The sequence below is a fragment of the Vanessa cardui genome, chromosome 12 (assembly GCF_905220365.1).
Source record: "Vanessa cardui chromosome 12, ilVanCard2.1, whole genome shotgun sequence".
In the NCBI taxonomy this organism is placed as follows: domain Eukaryota; kingdom Metazoa; phylum Arthropoda; class Insecta; order Lepidoptera; family Nymphalidae; genus Vanessa; species Vanessa cardui.
Window position 1 is genome coordinate 11251021 of NC_061134.1, and position 20036 is coordinate 11271056.

The 20036-nt window shown below is 32.1% G+C and overlaps 1 protein-coding gene across 1 annotated transcript in view; it reads left to right on the forward strand.

Annotated features, from left to right (window-relative positions):
• LOC124534322 (probable cytochrome P450 49a1) overlaps positions 1-20036 on the forward strand; it is a 38283-nt gene that overhangs the window by 3132 nt on the left and 15115 nt on the right. Inside the window, exons 2-3 of the mRNA XM_047110093.1 lie at positions 9822-10003; positions 16908-17041. Of these exons, the coding sequence (XP_046966049.1) occupies positions 9822-10003; positions 16908-17041 (316 nt within the window). The remainder of the gene's footprint in view (positions 1-9821; positions 10004-16907; positions 17042-20036) is intronic.

Sequence of the window (20036 nt, forward strand, 5' to 3'; positions counted from 1 at the left end):
GTCGAGCCGCCGGAGCGATCGGACCGTCTCATATTGGAATAAATCAGAGAGGTTTATTTCCTGAGTTTTATTTCATACCACCGAAGATGGTTAAAGATCGAAACTCTGACACTCGTGACGTCATGCTTTTTAAAAAACGCGCTCGGACATGCCTGCTCCGTTATATTTAATTTTTTTGACCCATTTAAAGCTTAGTACATATACATATAGATATAATATATCGGTGCTGTCTAAATGAATTGTAAGTTGTGACGCATGCGCGGTCAGTTATTTTGCGCATGACCTTAAAATTCGCACGTTTCGTAGTTAGATTAGAATATATTAACATATAAAGCCTACATCTGCATAAAAGTATTAATGTATGTTTTGATATTTACATGATTTTTTATTAATCAGTTTCTGATATTTGATTATGATTTAAAAATAAAAAATGAAAATAATATTTATAACGTGTATTACCAATTGACCTACTTACATAAATTAAAAAATAAATATTTTATCTTATTTCGAAATACGAATGCAATGAATCTAAAACATTTTTTTTTTCTAAGAAATCGTTATGCCTATATAGATATGACTTCTAAGTAATTAAGTCAGTCTATTAATCTTTAATTTAAATATTTTAATATTTTTTAAATGTGCCTGAAACTAAAATTAAAAAGTGAAACAAACAATTTTGACATTTTAAGTTACAAAAAAAATACATGACTTTTTTATCTATATTCTTTACATAATAACTTACCTTACATATTGCTAAAGGATTTTTATATTAATTTCTGTATATTGTCATGTAGGGACTGCGATTGTTTATAATTAAGCTGTGGAATGTGGTTAATGTAAATTGCATATATTAACATATAATATATTGTTTTATTTACGTTATAGAGAAGAATAAGCAATTTTATTTCTTTTTTAAATATACAGATAATAAAAATATTGTAGTTGTCAAAAAAAATTGAATGTACACATTTAAAAAAAAACTTATTTTTTTTGACACATTTAAAGCTTAGACCTTACATGTACGTATAGACATAATATATTGGTTCTTTCTAAATTAATTGTAAAGTATTTTAATTGTATTGATTATAATGAAAATATTTTGATTGTTTGTAAAATGCATTTTTATTTAATCAATCGAGTCACGTTGTAATATTGCCGATGTGCATAACTGATGTCAATGAACTTTCGACTTAACTGGATTTCTCCTTAATATATTTACTGTAAAAATACCTCAAAGTATTTGTTTTTAACGCTATATACAGTTATAATTTGGTACTGTTCAAGTGTTATAAGGAAATATTGAATATATTATGTCATAGAAAAAAATGATGCTATAATTAGTCTGAGAACTAATTACGTTTATATATTTAAATAATCTCCTTTGCTAAAATTGTAATTCTGTACATTACCTTAATGTGAGAAAAATTACAAAACACAAAAGAATTATTTGCATTAATGTATATATTTTATGCAAATTCAAATTAAAAGCGCTGCTGGCAGCATTTCCCCCTTAAAACACAATTTCGATTCCCTGAGCAAAAAATTAACACTCAGGCAATTAATGATGAGTGTGTTTTAAACACAGATGCCCACTTGGAAATGAGGCGCTCTTTCGGCTCACACAGTCTTCCTGATCTAAGGATTTAAAGAAAGGCTTTCTGCTAAGGTTCTCTTACAATAAAAAGATGTCTTGCCACCTTCGTTCCTACTTTTAGTGAGCTTCGCGAAATTGCTTGTGATAAAGGCAAGACACTTAATGAGCTGAGACGGCCCAGTGGTTAGTACGCGTGCATCTTAACCGATGATTGCGGGTTCAAACCCAGGCAAGCATCACTATATATATGTGCTTAATTTGTGTTTTTAATTCGTCTCGTGCTCGGCGATGAAGGAAAACATCGTGAGGAAACCTGCATGATCTGCATCTATTTCCATCAAAATTCTGCCATATGTGCATTCTACTAACCCGCATTGGAACAGCGTGGTGGTATATGTTCCAAACCCTCTCCTTAATGGAAGAGGAGGCTTTATCCCAGCAGTGGGAAATTTACAGGCTGTTACTTTACTTTACTTAATGGGCTGACACTGATTCTCTAAGAACAGCAGGCCTTAGCTGTAAACCCTAAATGTATTGACAGGCCGGGACCGCCTCAACAATTTCAAGGTCAAGTGAACAAACGATGCAAATAATCATCTCGTACTCAAAACTACTTTTTATTCCATTTGCAGTTGAAACACTTGGACCTTGGAATTGTATTGCAATTTGCAATACACTTTAGTAACAGAAACGCCTAAAGATCAAAAAAAAATTCAATACAAGAAATATCAATAAAATTAAAATTAAATTTCGAATTGTGTTGAAGGCATTATATGATTACGTAAATAATATTACGATATAGTTAACGTAATGTTGCAGTAAAACGTTTTCGATGCAAACGAAATAAGATGACAACACTATGTTCTAAGTCATCTGATAAACTATACTATCGGCCTACGCAAGTCCTTCCTTTGAGACGATCGCACGTGTAAAACTATATGAAGTAACCGCGCAATATTTATATTTCCATATATTATTTACGCAAGACAAACTTTTAATTAAACCATAAATGGGCAGGCGTTTGTGAAATTACCCAATAAAGCTCTGGATATGTTTGATTGGATATGGATTGATGACGATCTTCGGAACTGATAGGACACGTCAAGGGATCATACTAGTATCACTATCCAATAAAACGGAAGGATTCATCTGGGGTCCCTCCCATGCTGGGCCCTATAACGAGCTGTTCTCATATTCTCATATCAGTAGTTTACATCACTAAAAAGTCGCTATATCCGTCCCTATATCCCTATGTACGGTTAAATATTTAGAACTACGAAACGGATTTTGATGCGGTGTTTTTTTTAAAGATAGAATGATTCGTGAGGAAGGTTTTTGTTTATAATATATGGACAATATAGTAAAGAAACGCTGATAATTTTAGAAGTGTCTAATATGATGTCGTAAATAAACAAATTCTAAATTTAGTATCAAACTTGCACCGGAGCGAATCTGGGGAGGGTCGCTAGTTTGTTCATAAACTACATCGGCGCAGTCAAACGTTTTAATTTCTTTCCGAACAACTAAGATCGCGTGTCTATACACGCGTCTATACGTTAAATATAAGGCTAAAAGGGTTAGAAGCTCAACATTTTTATAAAGCTTACAGAGCTTGTTAATAATTTAAACAATAAAAACTAATCTTGCCAATTTAAAACCAATATATACAGTACTCATGTTAAGGCATATAAAACTTTATTACCATCAATATAAAACACATAATCTATCAACACGCAATATGCATTTAATTGTTTTTTCTTTTGTCCTTGAACTTGGCTGCATCAGACTTCGTATCGAGTTAGCATTCATTATGGACCACATTCTACGCAGTACGTGTTTTTATAAAATCTGTCAAACCAAATTCAACCTTAACCCAATGCAATACAGTACAAATAAAAGTACTAATTGGCAAAGCAATGCGCTTTTAAACTGGCTTCCGAAATAAAAACATTAAAATTAATTCGAACAATAGCATGCCTAGCATATTAAAGTAAATATTTACTCGAGTTTCTTAATCGCTTGCATTTATGCAACGGTATTTTTATTCGCCACTATTTATTTATAAAAGCTATTAATTATCTACTGCACCTACTTTGCATTCTTTGTCATTGTATTTTCTCGATTGAACGACAAACGCGTTTTTATTATCTATCTGACGCTGCAATAGATTATTGCAATTTTGGTTAGTTTGACAAATATTTAGAAACGATTGTATATTATACACTTCTAACTTTGTCGTTCTTCAAGTTTATTGATATATAATTAAGTAAATAAATATAATATTAATTATGTATTAATTTATACTCTGCTGAAATCAAAAAATGATTAAGTTAAAAAAAATATTTCGATCGTAAAGCACCCTCTGATGCAGTACAATTGTAATAAATATTAAGTTTATCTTTTTTTAAATTCTTGGCATTTTGTAATAAAATAATTTAAACATCTGTATTATTCCTTACATTGACATATGAGAGGGAATCTCATAATTAATTACGTTATTTACTTTTTTTTAAATAAGTAATAATAATAACATATAAAAAAAACTTTGCCTTATTTATTAACTGCATTGTTTAAAAAAAATCTTCTTTTAAATAGTCTAATTCTTTTTTTAAATATTTAATGAGGTATACGTGCAAATTAAACCACCAGCACCGCATAGCAAATTACCTCTGCAAATAGACATTGGCGGTAAAAAAAATATTAACCTGTTCTGCACCATCACGCGCCAACCCTGGGAACGAAGACGGGTTACGTCTCGTTTGCGTGCTATAACGCTTACTCATCCTTCAAACCTAAACATAACAATACAAGAATACGTAGAAGATACGAGACGACCTTGAACAAAGTTATATATAACAAAATAAGTTATTAATCAGAGAATGTCACTAAAAAAATTATGTTTTAGTAAACAGATATGTTAATAACGCACAAAAAGTGAAGACTAGAAAACGTCCTAATTGGGACGTTTGCCTTTAGTCGTTTTACGTAGTAATACGTTATAATACATCATAATTACGTAGTAATACGTTTTGCGTAATTAAAACATCTATTTATCCCTTTTACTTATTGTTTTTATCAAGCTATCATTTTTAATTGTAACGAAATGTAAATAACATATCTGTTTATTAGAATATCATTGGGCGTTTCAGTTTCATTAATGGCGGTTAAATTCAGTTTCGCGCGCTTTTTAGATATTAATATGATAAAATATTGTGACGTCGTCGTGACGAAGCAAGCATTGAAGACATTCTTAACTGTCTATCAATCTGGAATGAAGCAGCGAACTAATCTGCGAATCTGAAGAAGGTTATCTTTGACTAGTGACATTCGAAATAAAAATAAAATAAACTTCATTTCAAATAAGTAGCATCCATAGTGGTTAAATAAATCCCAATCATCTGTTATATAGAATTTAAAAATGCACAATTACGACACGAATTTATTGCTAACTAGAATTCTTTTTTTTTCTTAATTTAATTGTGCTTTACATACAACAACAACAGCAACAGCCTGTAAATTCCCACTGCTGGGCTAAAGGCCTCCTCTCCCTTTTAGGAGAAGGTGTGGAACATATTCCACCGCGCTGTTCCAATGCGGGTTGGTGGAATACAAATGTAGCAGAATTTCTATGAAATTTGTCACATGCAGGTTTCCTGACGATGTTTTCCTTCACCGCTGAGCACGAGAAGAATTATAAAGACAAATTAAGCACAGGAATCAGCGGTGCTTGCCTGGGTTTGAACCCGCAATCATCGGTTAAAATGCACGCGTTCTAACCACTGGGCCATCTCGACTCGAAAATGTATATTTAGATTATTTGTTTTGTTTACATTCTGGAAGGCAAACTCACTGAAATAAAGATTCTTATATTCTTATTGTGACACATTGTGTTCTTTCTGTGAAAACAATACATTCTACATATAATTAAACGAAAAAATCATTGCAAAATAAAAGGCAAAGACGTTGATATATAATAACGTAAATAATAGAGTACGCCAGCAATTTGCTTAATTGCGATTTCAATTGTAGAATAGCTTCAATTATTAATCATTTATGTCTAACCTAAGGCTATCCTTAATGTCAAAATACATATGTATCAAAAATATACTTTGTTATAATCTTGATACATTTGTTCAATGGTTAAATTATGTGCAAACTGAAACAGGTTACGATATTATTGACTTTTTATAAAATCATATAATATAAGTCGCACTATTATAATTTCATGAAATTTCTACATCAATAATAACCTATGTATCTCAATTATACAATATGTACAATCTAAGCAAAGACAATGAAATTAGTTACGAGTGGCTGCACAAATACAGTTAATGTCTCAAGATTCTGAAGGAGAGCCAACTTCAGACCGGCAAACAGAGAATACGCCGTATTTTATTTTACAGAATTGTATAAATCTTACGAAAAAAACTTAAATATATCACTGTGTTCGAAAAATAAAAACGTAAAAGAATATTTGTTTAATACGAAGAATCGTTAGAATGTTGGTTTAATTCAAAGAAACGTTTCTAAAATACGAGTACAATAAATTATAATATTTAACTTACATTAAACAAGGTCGAACCAAAAATAGCTTTTATTTGTACTCGAAATATTAAAAATAAAGTCGAAATGTGAACTGTCTAATACCGACATCAGAAGCGTTATTCATTATTAACAGTTAAACGATTTACGAAATTCGGTTCAAGGAAACACGCGACTGCAATTAGAGCCTCAGTTATTTACTTTTATTTATAAATAATAACAATTGAACTTATTAATTTATAGGATCGTATTTATATGTATTAAATATTAACCATTCCTTACATAAACATTACGTCACCAACCTTTCTAACTAGACGAAAATAAGATGTTATAACTCTTGTTGTCATTTTACTGTCTCACTAACACTATTGCTGTTTGACGGTAGGATATTTGATGAGGTTATGGTACCTACCCAGACGGACTTACACAAAACCCTACCACCACGTGAAATCGTATTTTTTATTTCTTTATGTGCAAAATTTTTTTTTGCTGACCATCCAACATATAGTTCAAAATGGATTGCATATAATTTGAAGCGTTAAATGTATAACTCTTTCTAGCATACTAAAACTAGTTAATCTATATTTATATTATAAAGTAAAAGAGACTCTGCCTATCTGTCGTTCTTTCACGACCAAACCGCTGAACCGAATTTGACGAAATTTGGTATATTTACTTGGTGATAGGGCTTTGTGCAAGCCCGTCTGGGTAGGTACCACCCACTCATCAGTTATTCTACTGCCAAATAACAGTACTCAGTATTGTTGTGTTCCGGTTTGAAGGGTGAGTGAGCCAGTGTAACTACAGGCACAACATGACATCTTAGTTCCCAAGGTTGGTGGCACATTGACGATGTAAAATTGTAATATTTCTTACAACGTCATTGTCTATGGGTGATGGTGACCACTTACCATCAGGTGGCCCATATGCTCGTCCGCCAAATTATATCATAAAAAAATGAAGCAAACTGGAACTCTAAGAAAGGACATAGGTTACTTTTTTGCCTGATACATGAAAACCAACAACCTAATAGGCGAGCGAAGCCACGGGCGTCTATTAGTATAGCATATACACACATATACACTTTTGGGATTATACAAGTGTAGAGATATACCGTACTTATAAATAACTTTTAACACCGTATGCAAATCCACGCCTGAAAGTTCCAACTAAATTTCGTTACAACGTAGCATAAGCTGTTATCCGCTCGCGTTAAGGAGGTTTGGAGCTTATTGAGGCTTGAAGCTTATTCCATTACGCCACTATAGCTCCATGAGCTTGGTTTAGTACAAATCTGGTATTGTATTCTACAAATTGAAGTTTTCCTAGGATATTTATAGATCTATTGACGCACAATGGTGCGCCCTTCTATGATAAATTATCAGCGTGCATTAGTATGAGTGATGCTTGTACTTACAATGTCTTTGTGTGCATGAGATGCCTATTGTAAGAATATAGAGAACAAAATAAATACAAATAAGGTTACATTTGTTGAGGCATGATGATAAAATACAACGTGGAATGGCCCACCTTAGTAGCTAAACAGTAATGTACCTTAAATAAAGACATACAATACAATCCCAGGACAATATAACATTAAATAATCTATGATCTATATAATTACAAAATAATCCATTAACCAAATTAGTTCAATCGATAAAAAACTGTAACAGAAAGAGTTAAATCCATTTTTAACCCTTCGGGTGCCTGGTGGGTAAAACTTACATGGCGTGCCTGGTGGGTCTGTGGGACCCGGTAACAAAATGCTTGTTTTTTACTTATTTTATTAGTCAGAACGCCAAATAATGTGTTTATATTTATTTTAGAGCTGTTTAGCTATATTAATGAAAAATAAAAATAAGCTAAAGTTCTTCTACAAAGTTATATTAAAAAAATTAAAAAGTCTCTAATTTTACGTAATAAAAATAAACACTTATGTTTAAATCGACAATATTAATTTTTTTAATTGAGGTCAACTATCAAACTTTACATTAATTTAAGGCACTAATTAATCAACTTACAAACTTTTATATTTTGATATAAAAGTAACAAAGGTATTGCTTGTAACTATTCTGTATTTATGTGACAATTTTGACAATCAAAAATTTCGTGTTCCAAGCAAATATGACTTGTGCAAGACACATAGATCTATTTAGACTTGTGATCTTTTTGGTTAGGACATACATAACAACGCTTTTTCGTACCAGCATTATGTTTTTTGGGTGGTGGCTCTGAGGGTTCCCCTAAATGAGAGCTGATTCTCTTACGTAAAGTAAGATAAGATTTTGCATCTTACAACTATTACGTCGTTCAGTCTGATGTAGAGCAGTATGCCCATTTTTTTATAAAGTTCCTTCTAGTATCCGAATTGTTTAACATATGAATAACTTTTGCGTTTATGCCAGTAGTGTTGAGAATCCAAAAATAATAATCAAGGACTTTATATATTGATCTGTGACCAAAATTACTTAATGGCTGAGACATATAAATCAATTTTGATGGTTGTATATATGATATCCCTGTTATTTGGTTCGTTATAGACTTTTACTTCTTCCTTGTCAACATCAGAATTATGTGTCTGACTCATCTTCACTTTCATCAAAAACTACATCCTGATCTTCATTTTCTTCAAAATTTCTCTCTAAAGCTTGGCGAATTTCATCATTTATTAATCGCCCAGTCATTATAATTGCATCACTATTTTTCCATAAATAATTTACCACCCAATATAAATTAAAGAGACAAAACAAAAATAATAGCTTAAAGATTAAAAGTTACGCCGCGTGCCTGGTCGGGTCCCTGAGACCCGAGCGCACACAAAATGCGTTTTGTTCGGATGGGTGTACGTTGTGGACAGCGGGAGAGTAGTCAAAATAGCCGTTAGTTTGTACCGCGAAGCTACTCGGGAGTGCAGCGGGTTTGCTACAAAAATTTAAAAGTTATCGTTGATTTTTTGAAGTGACGGGTCTGTCAGACCCACCAGGCACCCGAAGGGTTAAGGGAAAATAACGTTTAAGCAAAGTTTCATAAAAAAATATACGGCCTCAATGATTTACGCATTTTTTTCATACATTCGTTAAAACATTTGGAGACCCTTTTGGAAACTCAAACAAGTTTCACAAAAAAATATTGTCAAAATTGTCAGCTAACTAATTTATTTTATTTTTTTTATGTTTGTATGTTATTATTTTACTATTATTGTTAAATCTTGTCATTTTTAATTAACCTTGATTTACTAACAATTAATTATTTGTAAGTTTGTCATCTCCAACTATATCTTTGCAAGTGGTATTCACCTTAATAGGTAATGCATTTAGTTTTAAGTTGTATTAAAATTGTATACCTTTGTACGTGTTGATGTATTTACCACTGGTGAATCTTAAATAAATAAATAAACATATACATCAATCGGTAAATGATTTTTAAAAATGGAAAATCCTCCTCCTGGAGGGACAAGCAGAAAACATTTTTTTTCAACTTACACCAACATCATAATCTTTTATAGCACGGATATGTACTAACATTATACTGGTGATGTAGCAATCAACCGAATTTCATGAACGTCATTTCACAATGAACGTCCCAGGCTACTTTATATCTTATACTTAATAATCCCCTAAAACTGTAAATGTATTTTGTTTTTCTTTTAAAATTGAATTAACTTTAAAGTATATTTCATACACAGTATTTCCCGCCCATCCCGGCGCCAAATCTCAACGACGTCGGCTCCAAGAACCTCAACCTCACCTCAGCGTCGTAATGTAGCCGCCCCGGCTCTTTCGACCACTTACAAGAAATTCAGCGAGATACCCGGACCCCTTGCTCTGCCAATCATGCGTCACCATGCTCACGTTTTACCAAGAATCGGTAAGCATAATCAAAATCAAAATCAAAATCAAAATAAACTTTATTCAAGTAGGCTTTTATAAGCACTTTTGAATCGTCATTTTACAATTAAGTGAAGCATACATTAATTTTATAGAAAACAAAATATTACTTCATAAATTAATATCACATAATGTTAACAATCTGTAAATTTTTAGAATAAAGCTTGGAATATATTCCAACACGCTGTTCCAATGCGGCTTGGTGGAATACATATGTAGCAGATTTTCTTTAAAATTAGACACATGCAGGTTTCCTCGCGATGTTTTCTTCACGATAGAGCGTGAGATGAATTATAAACACAAATTAAGTACATGAATATTCAATAGTGATTGCCTGGGTTTGAACCTGCAGTCGTCTTTAAAGATGTACGCGTTCTAGCCTCACTTTTGTTTTTATATTATTAGCCAAGCTGTTTTTGTAATGTGTTCAAGGCGTAAGATGATTTAATAATATATTAAGATAGTTGGTGGTAGGGCTTTGTGTATGTCCCGCCTGGGTAGGTACCATCCACTCATTAGATATTCTACTGCTAAACGACAGTACGCAGTATTGTTGTGTCTGGTTTAAAGGGTGAGTGAGCCAGTGTAATTTTTTGTTTTTTAATCGGTAAGCATCTTTTTTATGGAATAGGTTTGTGGACGAGCATATGGACCAGCTGATGGTAAGTGGTCACCATCACCCATAGACAATGACGCTGTAAGAAATATTAACTATTCCTTGCATCTTCAATGCGCCACCAACCTTGGAAACTAAGATGCTATGTCCCTTGTGCCTGTAGTTACACTGGCTCACTCACCCTTTAAACCAGACACAACAATACTGCGTACTGTCGTTTAGCAGTAGAATATCTAATGAGTGGATGGTACCTACCCAGGCGGGACATACACAAAGCCCTACCACCAACTATCTTAATATATTATTAAATCATCTTACGCCTTGAACACATTACAAAAACAGCTTGGCTAATAATATAAAAACAAAAGTGAGGCTAGAACGCGTACATCTTTAAAGACGACTGCAGGTTCAAACCCAGGCAATCACTATTGAATATTCATGTACTTAATTTGTGTTTATAATTCATCTCACGCTCTATCGTGAAGAAAACATCGCGAGGAAACCTGCATGTGTCTAATTTTAAAGAAAATCTGCTACATATGTATTCCACCAAGCCGCATTGGAACAGCGTGTTGGAATATATTCCAAGCTTTATTCTAAAAATTTACAGATTGTTAACATTATGTGATATTAATTTATGAAGTAATATTTTGTTTTCTATAAAATTAATGTATGCTTTTTATACCATTATTTAAAATTGACATCTTTATTTCTCTCTGCATTTTAAAACGTTTGAATTGAATCAGTTTTTCTAAGTTTCTAAGTAATTTCTGAAATATTTTAAGTTAGTTTAAATTCATTTAATTTGTTAGTTAATCATGCACCAATCCTTTTATAGAAGCCAATAATTAAGGAACACACTTCTAGACATACTAGATTCCGAGTTAAAACTCGACTAAAATAATTGAGCAACTCGCAACAAGATTCCACTATTGCACTACTATGATATCGATTTTAGTTGAGTAATATTTATCGTCCATTCTTACATTTTATAAGAAAAAACATTGCATCAATTTTTGGTGTCTAAAGTCTACTGAAACGTTTCGAATAACTTTAATTTTAGCATTTGATTAGACAATTCGCAACGTCAACATTACAGTTTGAAAACGATTACTACAAAAGACATATAAAAACTCCTTTAAGCCGCAAACTTTTTGCGCAAACCTCCGCAGACACAATTGCATTCATTAATGCTAGTCTAGATGTATACTCTCGCCGTCCAAAAATAACTCGCCAACGTGAATTTAGAGAAAGTTGCACCAATGATCAGTTGGTACTTCAAGTTTTAAACCGGTTACCATAGACTTCCATTATCTAGACTCAACGAAGCCTCGAATTAATGACCGATTGTTATCTAAAAACCTAAAACTTCTAGTCCATGATTGCTTCAAATTTTCCAATCGACACTTTTACTGATTCGTTTTAAATGGATTTTGTTTTATCTAATTGTAATCTATAAATGCAGTGCAATGATTTATACATGTTTCGTAAAATTTTCAATTTAAACTACGTAATAGTTAAGCTAAAATATATATTAAATATACCATAATTTATTATAGTAATAAGACCTTTTTAATTGACGTATTTCTAATGATTATTAAAAAAAAATTAGAAGATTTAAATGCCAAATCTATATATTTACGTGGTTTTTCAGGTTTACTTAAAATAACCTAGAATTATAAGAATTAACACACAAAGACAATATACTCATACATTAATAAATATCTTTCATAAAACATTACAACGGACGAATAATAATCTTCGTATGAATTACTAAACATACATTATTACTATACATATATAACCACGCATATTGTTATATAAAAACAAAGATATAATATTTTAATTGTCAATCCTCTCCCTGATATTTTAATTCAAAGGATAATTTAATATACTCTGATTAATACGACGCAGGATTCATTCATCTACTGATTTCATTGTTTATTACAAATATATTTATGTTTATTACGGTACAGTATTAATTTATTTGATTTATATTAATCAATTTCGTATTGATTTAGAAATGTAATAACGTTCGATATTTTTTTTTATTTGTAATATTTATTATGTTGTTCCTTAGAATAGAACAATAATCCTATTGTTATAGACTCAAAAATTTATTATCTATTTCGAATTCGATTTTTAAATTTTATATAATATTCATATTCATAGTGTACACTATATTGCGTTAACATAATGCTGAGTACGAAATCAATTAACCGAAACTAAACTCATCTTGCGGAGGTTTAAACTTCGGTTAATAATCACGTGTTACAACCACTGCGACATCTTGAATCGAGGCGATAAGTGCACTTAGTTATGTTCTAGAATCTAAACTAGAAGTGGATTACGTATTAAGCCGAGATGGCTGACGGGTTAAAACGCGTGAATCTGTAACTAAGATTGCTGGTTCAAGCCCAGATAAGTACCACTAGATTTCCATCTTTAACTTGATTTATAGTTTAGGTATATCAGATTTTTTATGTTGATGATGAAGATAAACATCGTGTGGTAACCTGCATGTGCTTAATTACAATGAAATTCTACGTGTTAATCCATAAGCCTGCTTTGGAACATAGTGTTGGAATAAGCTCCAAATCTTCTCCACAAAGAATGAGGAGGAGTAGGTCATTTGTTATGGTTTTATCTATATAATTACATAGTATAAAACAAAGTCGCTTACCGCTATCAGTCCCTATGTATGCTTAGATCTCTCAAATTACGCAACGGATTTTGATGCAGTTTTTTTAATAGATAGGGTGATTCCAGAGGAAGATTTTTATACGTAACACGTGGACAATACAGTAAAAAAACAAGAAAAAATCTGTAGTATATTTAGTATCAGCATTGCACCCGTAGTAAAATAATATAACGATTTGGACATTTGATTTGACATCAATGTATTCATTCCGTATTATTAGCGAAGGTGGGTGCAGTATCACGTATGTTGCTGATTATTCAATCGAGCTACAGCGGATGAGAGCGCTTATTGTCGATCAAACGAATATGTTGCATACGCGCATTGAATCAAAAATACACTTCATTCAAATGGCTCTTAGGAATACTTTATAAGCGTATTTTTTATGAGATACATTTACATTGATCCACTATTTTGGAATCCATATACTACTGATAATAACGAGAAGACTGGACAGTGGACAGTAGTTACACTTTTTCATCAATCATATATGTAGAGGTAATTTTTGTAATAAATATAAAAAAAAATGTTAAACTAACTACACATATTTGAGTTTCATAATCTGCCTGCGTCTGTAGTGTAAAAACTAATTTAAAATTCGAAATCCTCGAATTTCTGGGTTTAAACACCGTATTCGGCCTGTAAAAAATTATAGGAAAATTGCAAGAGCTGGGAACAACCCACAGTTTAGGAAAGAACACATCCGTGCCTCGTTAAGCAAAGTTGTGGTACGACACCTGAACTCTTACTGTAATAAGATTGCTGTCCCATCTGGTTATCAGAGTAAGAGAATGCATCTGTGCTTGCACAAAACTCAGCTCGACATCATCATTAAAATTTCATGCGATATTACTCAGTCTGTATTAATAATCCATGCGTCCGAAACCAGTCGCAATAAATCATAACATAAATAAAAACACACTTATCTATAAATAGACAACAAAGCGTGTTTTAAATAAAGGTTTTGTATGAGTAAGACATTATTAGCTATGCTTGCATCTGAAGTCGGATCACGTAGATTTGAAACGGTGCGATAAATTCAACCTATCTCCATTCCTATTTGTCTTCAGAACTATGTGATGAGATTATGGTTTGATATGACTGTTAGTATTAGCATTATGATCGTGATTATCACTAACAGATCATATCATATACATATTAATAGCGTTAGCCGGTTTTATCCCAGTAATTATGGGATCATAGCTGTATATAAATAAATTGGTTATGGTCTCATTTTGAAGAGCTCCAGAAATAAAATTAAAACAAAATTAAGGTAAATTGTTTTCAACAAACTCCAATTCTAACTGAACTAATGGATACTATTTAATATTAAAAAATAATTTAAAAAAAGGTTTTATTATTTTTGTGTCAAATGTAGATGTGTGCCTTGCAGTTTTAATATGAATAAAAAACAAAACAAACCCTGTCATAAGATTCGAAATTTAAAAAATGATTTGATTAAACACAAAGTTTCGTGAGAGACCCACTATGTTATAGGTTCAATGGCTTTAGAATAGGATTCGACAAATTTACCGTCTCATCCATTTGCTAGCTTGAACCTCTGCAGATTATATTTGATACTCTGCTCCTCTGGGTCCTATTTTTTATTTTAATATACTTAATAAAATTTACAGCGAATACTTAAAATACACAGATAATTTAAAATAAATGCATTGAACTTATAAACTTCAATAATAGAAAACTACTTCTCAGATATTCTTTATTCAAATATTTTACATATATGTAAGTTAATATAGATCTATAATAATAATGATGAAATTATTCTGCCAGTTGCAACGTCGCAAGTAATTATATTCTGCATACATACGATAATTCGTTGTTATTTTAGAGTATGAAAGACAATTCGCTTTATAAAGACTTTTGATTTCAACGAGTGGAGAGAACTCCAGTCCTTTTTATATTTGAAATAACAAATGTATATCAAATTTACGTATTTACGTTTCAAATGATAATCATACATCAAATAAAATGCCTTGTCTGATTTTAATATTAAAATAATCGATTTTTAGTAAATGCATATGAATGTATACATGGCACATACACCAAAATAACATTTTTTTCAATTTTGTCCGACTGTTTGTTCTGGCTAATCTCTGGAACGACTGGACCGATTTCGACGTGACTTTCACTGGCATGTAGCTGCCGAAATAAGGAGTAAATTAGGCGACAACGATGTTGCGGGCACTACTACTGTACATATATGTATATTTATATGATAAAGAACTTTTTTCGACCCAAATAATTATTATAAAGTATGTGTAACGTCTTCTTCAATTTCCTGTGTTTTCTCTCGTTTTCCTGCAATCTGTGGAAATGAATTCGTGAAAAGGGACCCGTCCCTTGTGTGTAACAGGAAGCAGGGAAACGCGGGCCATTTCATTTTACCATTGAGCGCGTGCAGGGATTTGGATCTCATATGGTCTGAGACCCGATGGTCGAACCGTCTGAGAGTATATAATGTTAAACCATCTTATTACTAATAGTGAAATGTCAGTATATTTGGCTACTTTAATTCTCTTTAATAGTGCTAAGAGCTGAAATGGCTCAGTGGTTAGAACGCGTGAATCTTAACCGATGATTGCGGTTTCAAACCCAGGCAAGCACCGCTATATATATGTGCTCAATTTGTGTTTATAATTCATCTCGTACTCGGTGGTGAAGGAAAACATCGTGAGGAAACCTGCATGTGTCAAATTTCATCGAAATTCTGCCACGTGTGCATTCCACCAACCCGCATTGGAACAGCGTGGTGGAATATGTTCCAAACCCTCTCCTTAATGAAAGAGGAGGCCTTATCTCAGCAGTGGAAAATTTACAGGCTGTTACTGTACTTTTACTTTAATTCTCAATTTTTTTCGTATATATATATATATATCCAAAAATATATACATAACACTTGAAAATGCAATTTCAAATAGTTTAAGTTTACCACTTCTCTATGTAGCCGGGATTTTATACTGAAGATATTCTCGCGTATTTTTTGAAAATTGTGTGTAATTTTACATAAAATCTCGGGATAGAACTTGGCTGAGCTTATGCTTTCCTGGTACGACTATGAACTGAATAGAATTTTATATTTAAGTATAGATTTTTGATTCACAATCGGCATATTCACAGCACTTTCGGACACAAGTTCTTGTGCAGTGTGATATACTATAGACATTTACATTTACGTTTTACTTTTATAACAAAAAACTTAACACTACAATCCTACATCAAAACATCTTAAAATAAAACCAACAATATTTTAGATAAGCAGTAAAATATAATCTAATTTTTTTTTAAATATTGGAACCTTTAATTCTACTCTTATTAAACCTTTGAGTATTTCAGCAGTTAAAATTTATGAATTTGTTAGTAATTCTAACTGATTTACAGTCTTTATTTTTGGAATTGAATTTAGCGTGTAACGATGGGGCCGACATATAGGCTGCCTATAAAGATTCCCTAAAAAAAAAACAAGAAAAAGATAGAAAAACAACATAAAAGATAATAAATTACTTCAAATTCATTCTTTTGACAGTTATTGTAAATAATATTTCATTCCAGGTTGCTTTCACCACACGGTGGGCCTCGGTTTGTTGGAAGGACTCCGGGAACGTTATGGCGATCTAGTACGCCTTGCCAAGGGCTCGAGGTCTCGTCCTGTGCTTTACGTATTCGACCCGGAGTTAATGCAAGAGGTGAGAACAAATATATATTATATGACGACGAGTCAAAAACGCTGTTTGATTCGGGATCATAACAGAATCGATTTATACGCTATTTCATAGACTGCAACACGTTCCATCCTATTCTTCTTGACAGCTGAAAGTCTTTATTTTTCTAAAATGATAAATATGGACGATACGATTGACCTCACTAGCCATCCAGAAACATATCTCAAAACTAAGTGATTACAATCAAAGTATTTCATTATCTGCGACATACATATATCTCCAATTATATATTTAAAACCTAATTAACCGCTCTCAATGATTCTATCAAGTAAAGTAAAGTAAAATATATATAATGTATACATGCTTTAAACTAGAACATTACAGATTTATAATTAGCAATGTTTTAATACACCTTTAATTAAAAAATAAATGTATCGAACAAATACGAATATTATATCGGCTGTTAGATACAAATAAAACGTAAAGATGTAATCAATTCCAGATTAACAACAAATCGCGAGATCATAAATCACTTCAATTCAAAAAGAGTGCAATATATTTTAGACTCTAATAGCGTTAATGTAAAGTCCATTATTAAATGAGTATCAACACTTTCACTCTTAGAGAAATGTGACTGCAATCGGCGTTAGTGATAATTAAATCTCGCAAACTTAAATATCTTTTGGAGATTGATAACCTCTTAACTGAAGCAAACATAGTAATATCAATTAGTAAATACATACATTACACGCATATACATATATTATCAACACATATATTTACACTACTATTATAAAGAGGAAAAATTCGTTTTCTTGTGTGTGTGTTTATAATGAATAAACTCAACTACTTATGCCGTTTTCAAAAACTTCCACCATTGGAAAGTTATATTTTCTCTGAGTAACATAAGCTATATTTATTGTAAGAAAAAATTAGGGATTACTAAAACTAAAGTAACGTAACGCAAGGTGTAAGAAATTCCCTACATTATAGGTAAAATATAAATAAAAATCTTATGTCAAAGCCGTCTCGGGCTGCTTGTTAAAGACATTAAATAAATATGGATGGATATCTGCCTGGTGATATTCTTTATCATATGATATTGTTTCATAAAGAAATTGACATAAGATTAAAAATCTATAAAAACCACAGTTTCCTTTCATAAGTGTAGACTTTGCGTGCGCATGCGCATTTATTTGCGACCGTTCAGATAATGAACCGTTCGCGAGAACCCCACGATCGCCGTTATAAATTATTTCCCGGATCAACATTATACGAACTTTAATATAAGACGTTTTTCCGATGAGAATAAAGTTCATTATTACTTTATTTAATATTTTAATGTTCGTTCGTTACAGGTATAAGAACGAATTCATATGCATTTCTACAAGTTTTCGTCCACATGACAGACATCTTGAAACTCAATTTTAGGCCCAATCTATGCAACTGATTGAGTTGAAATTTTGGTATCTAGTCTAGTTAAATATTTTTTCTCTTAATAGTTACATAATTACAATACCTACCTACTTCATCTTTAATAAATTTAAACCTCAATTCAACGAACGAAAGTAAAGCAATAGATAAATAATTGATGCTCGTATAAATTTAATACAATTTAAATAACATTATTTATTATATGTATAACATATAAATACAGACAATCGCGAGATACAAACACGTTACTACTTTTAAGAAAGGAACGTAACTAGAAAGTGTGTGAATAAAAAATCCAAGCGTAACAAAATTTATATAATAACAAACTTATATAAAAAATACCTTTAAAATATTTGTGAGCATTGTGCAGATTGTGTAGGGCGTATTTATCAATCATTCAACCGCCAAACCGCAATCATTTATATAGTTGTCATCTTCAGGTGAGTGAGCCGCTATAATTACATGCACAAGGGACATTGTATCTTAGTTGACAAGGTTGACAGCTCATTGATCGTGTATATAGCGGCTCACTTCCTCTTCAAACCGCAAACTCATAAAATATTACAAGGAATAGCTTTTTGTACTCATCTAGACAAACTTGAACGCCTCGTGTGCTCGGCGGTGAAGAAAAACATCGTGAGGAAACCTTTCATAGAAATTGTGCCACATGTGTATTCCAAAAACCCGCATTGGAACAGCGTGATGGAATATATTCCGAACCTTCTCCTGAAAGGGAGAGGAGGCCTTAGCCCAGTAGTGGGAAATTTACAGGCTGTTGTTTTATCAAAATTATAATTTCTTCCAATAAATTCCTATTTTGGAGCGCCAATGCCGCAATGGTATACAGGCCATCTAATGATTTAAAAAGTCGCAGAATCAATCTTTGACCGTTTGGGCTATTGTCGACCCTAATACAAACACAAATGATAAGCTTAAAAGGAGGGGTTGGGCCGTTGCTACTATTCTTTAAAATAAATTGAATAATAACTGTATAGTTGATATAGATCAATCAGTCTCATTAGACGTAAGTTTTTAAAAACCAAATAATATGTTATTGTCCTGATCTGCAACTTTGTGGATCTGTGGCTTAAAACCAGCCAGTACGCTCACCAGGTAGTATCTAAATAGAAAGTAAATAAGTACGAAAAATACGTAATAAAAATCCCATATTAGAAAGCTATTCTGAATAACAATATTTAAATTTCGCAAAATCGAGGTCATATTTGGCGCACGGCGGACCGCGACACTTATAGATTATACAAATATAGCTTAAACAAACTAGACAGCTATGTCAATAAACGAAAAAGAGAGTATGCTACTTAAACCTATTAATAGTTGTTAACGCGAAAGTTTGAAAGGACTTCTGTTGTTAACCAAGTAATATAACCTTATTATTGTTTTAAGTGTAAAATTATTGTTTTATTTAAAGTAACAGCCCGTAAATTTCCCACTGCTGGTATAAAGCCTCCTCTTCCATTAAAGAGAGGGTTTGGAACATATTATATACACGCTGTTCCAGTGCGGGTTGGTAGAATGCACATGTGGCAGAATTTCGATGAAATTAGACACATGCAGGTTTCCTCAT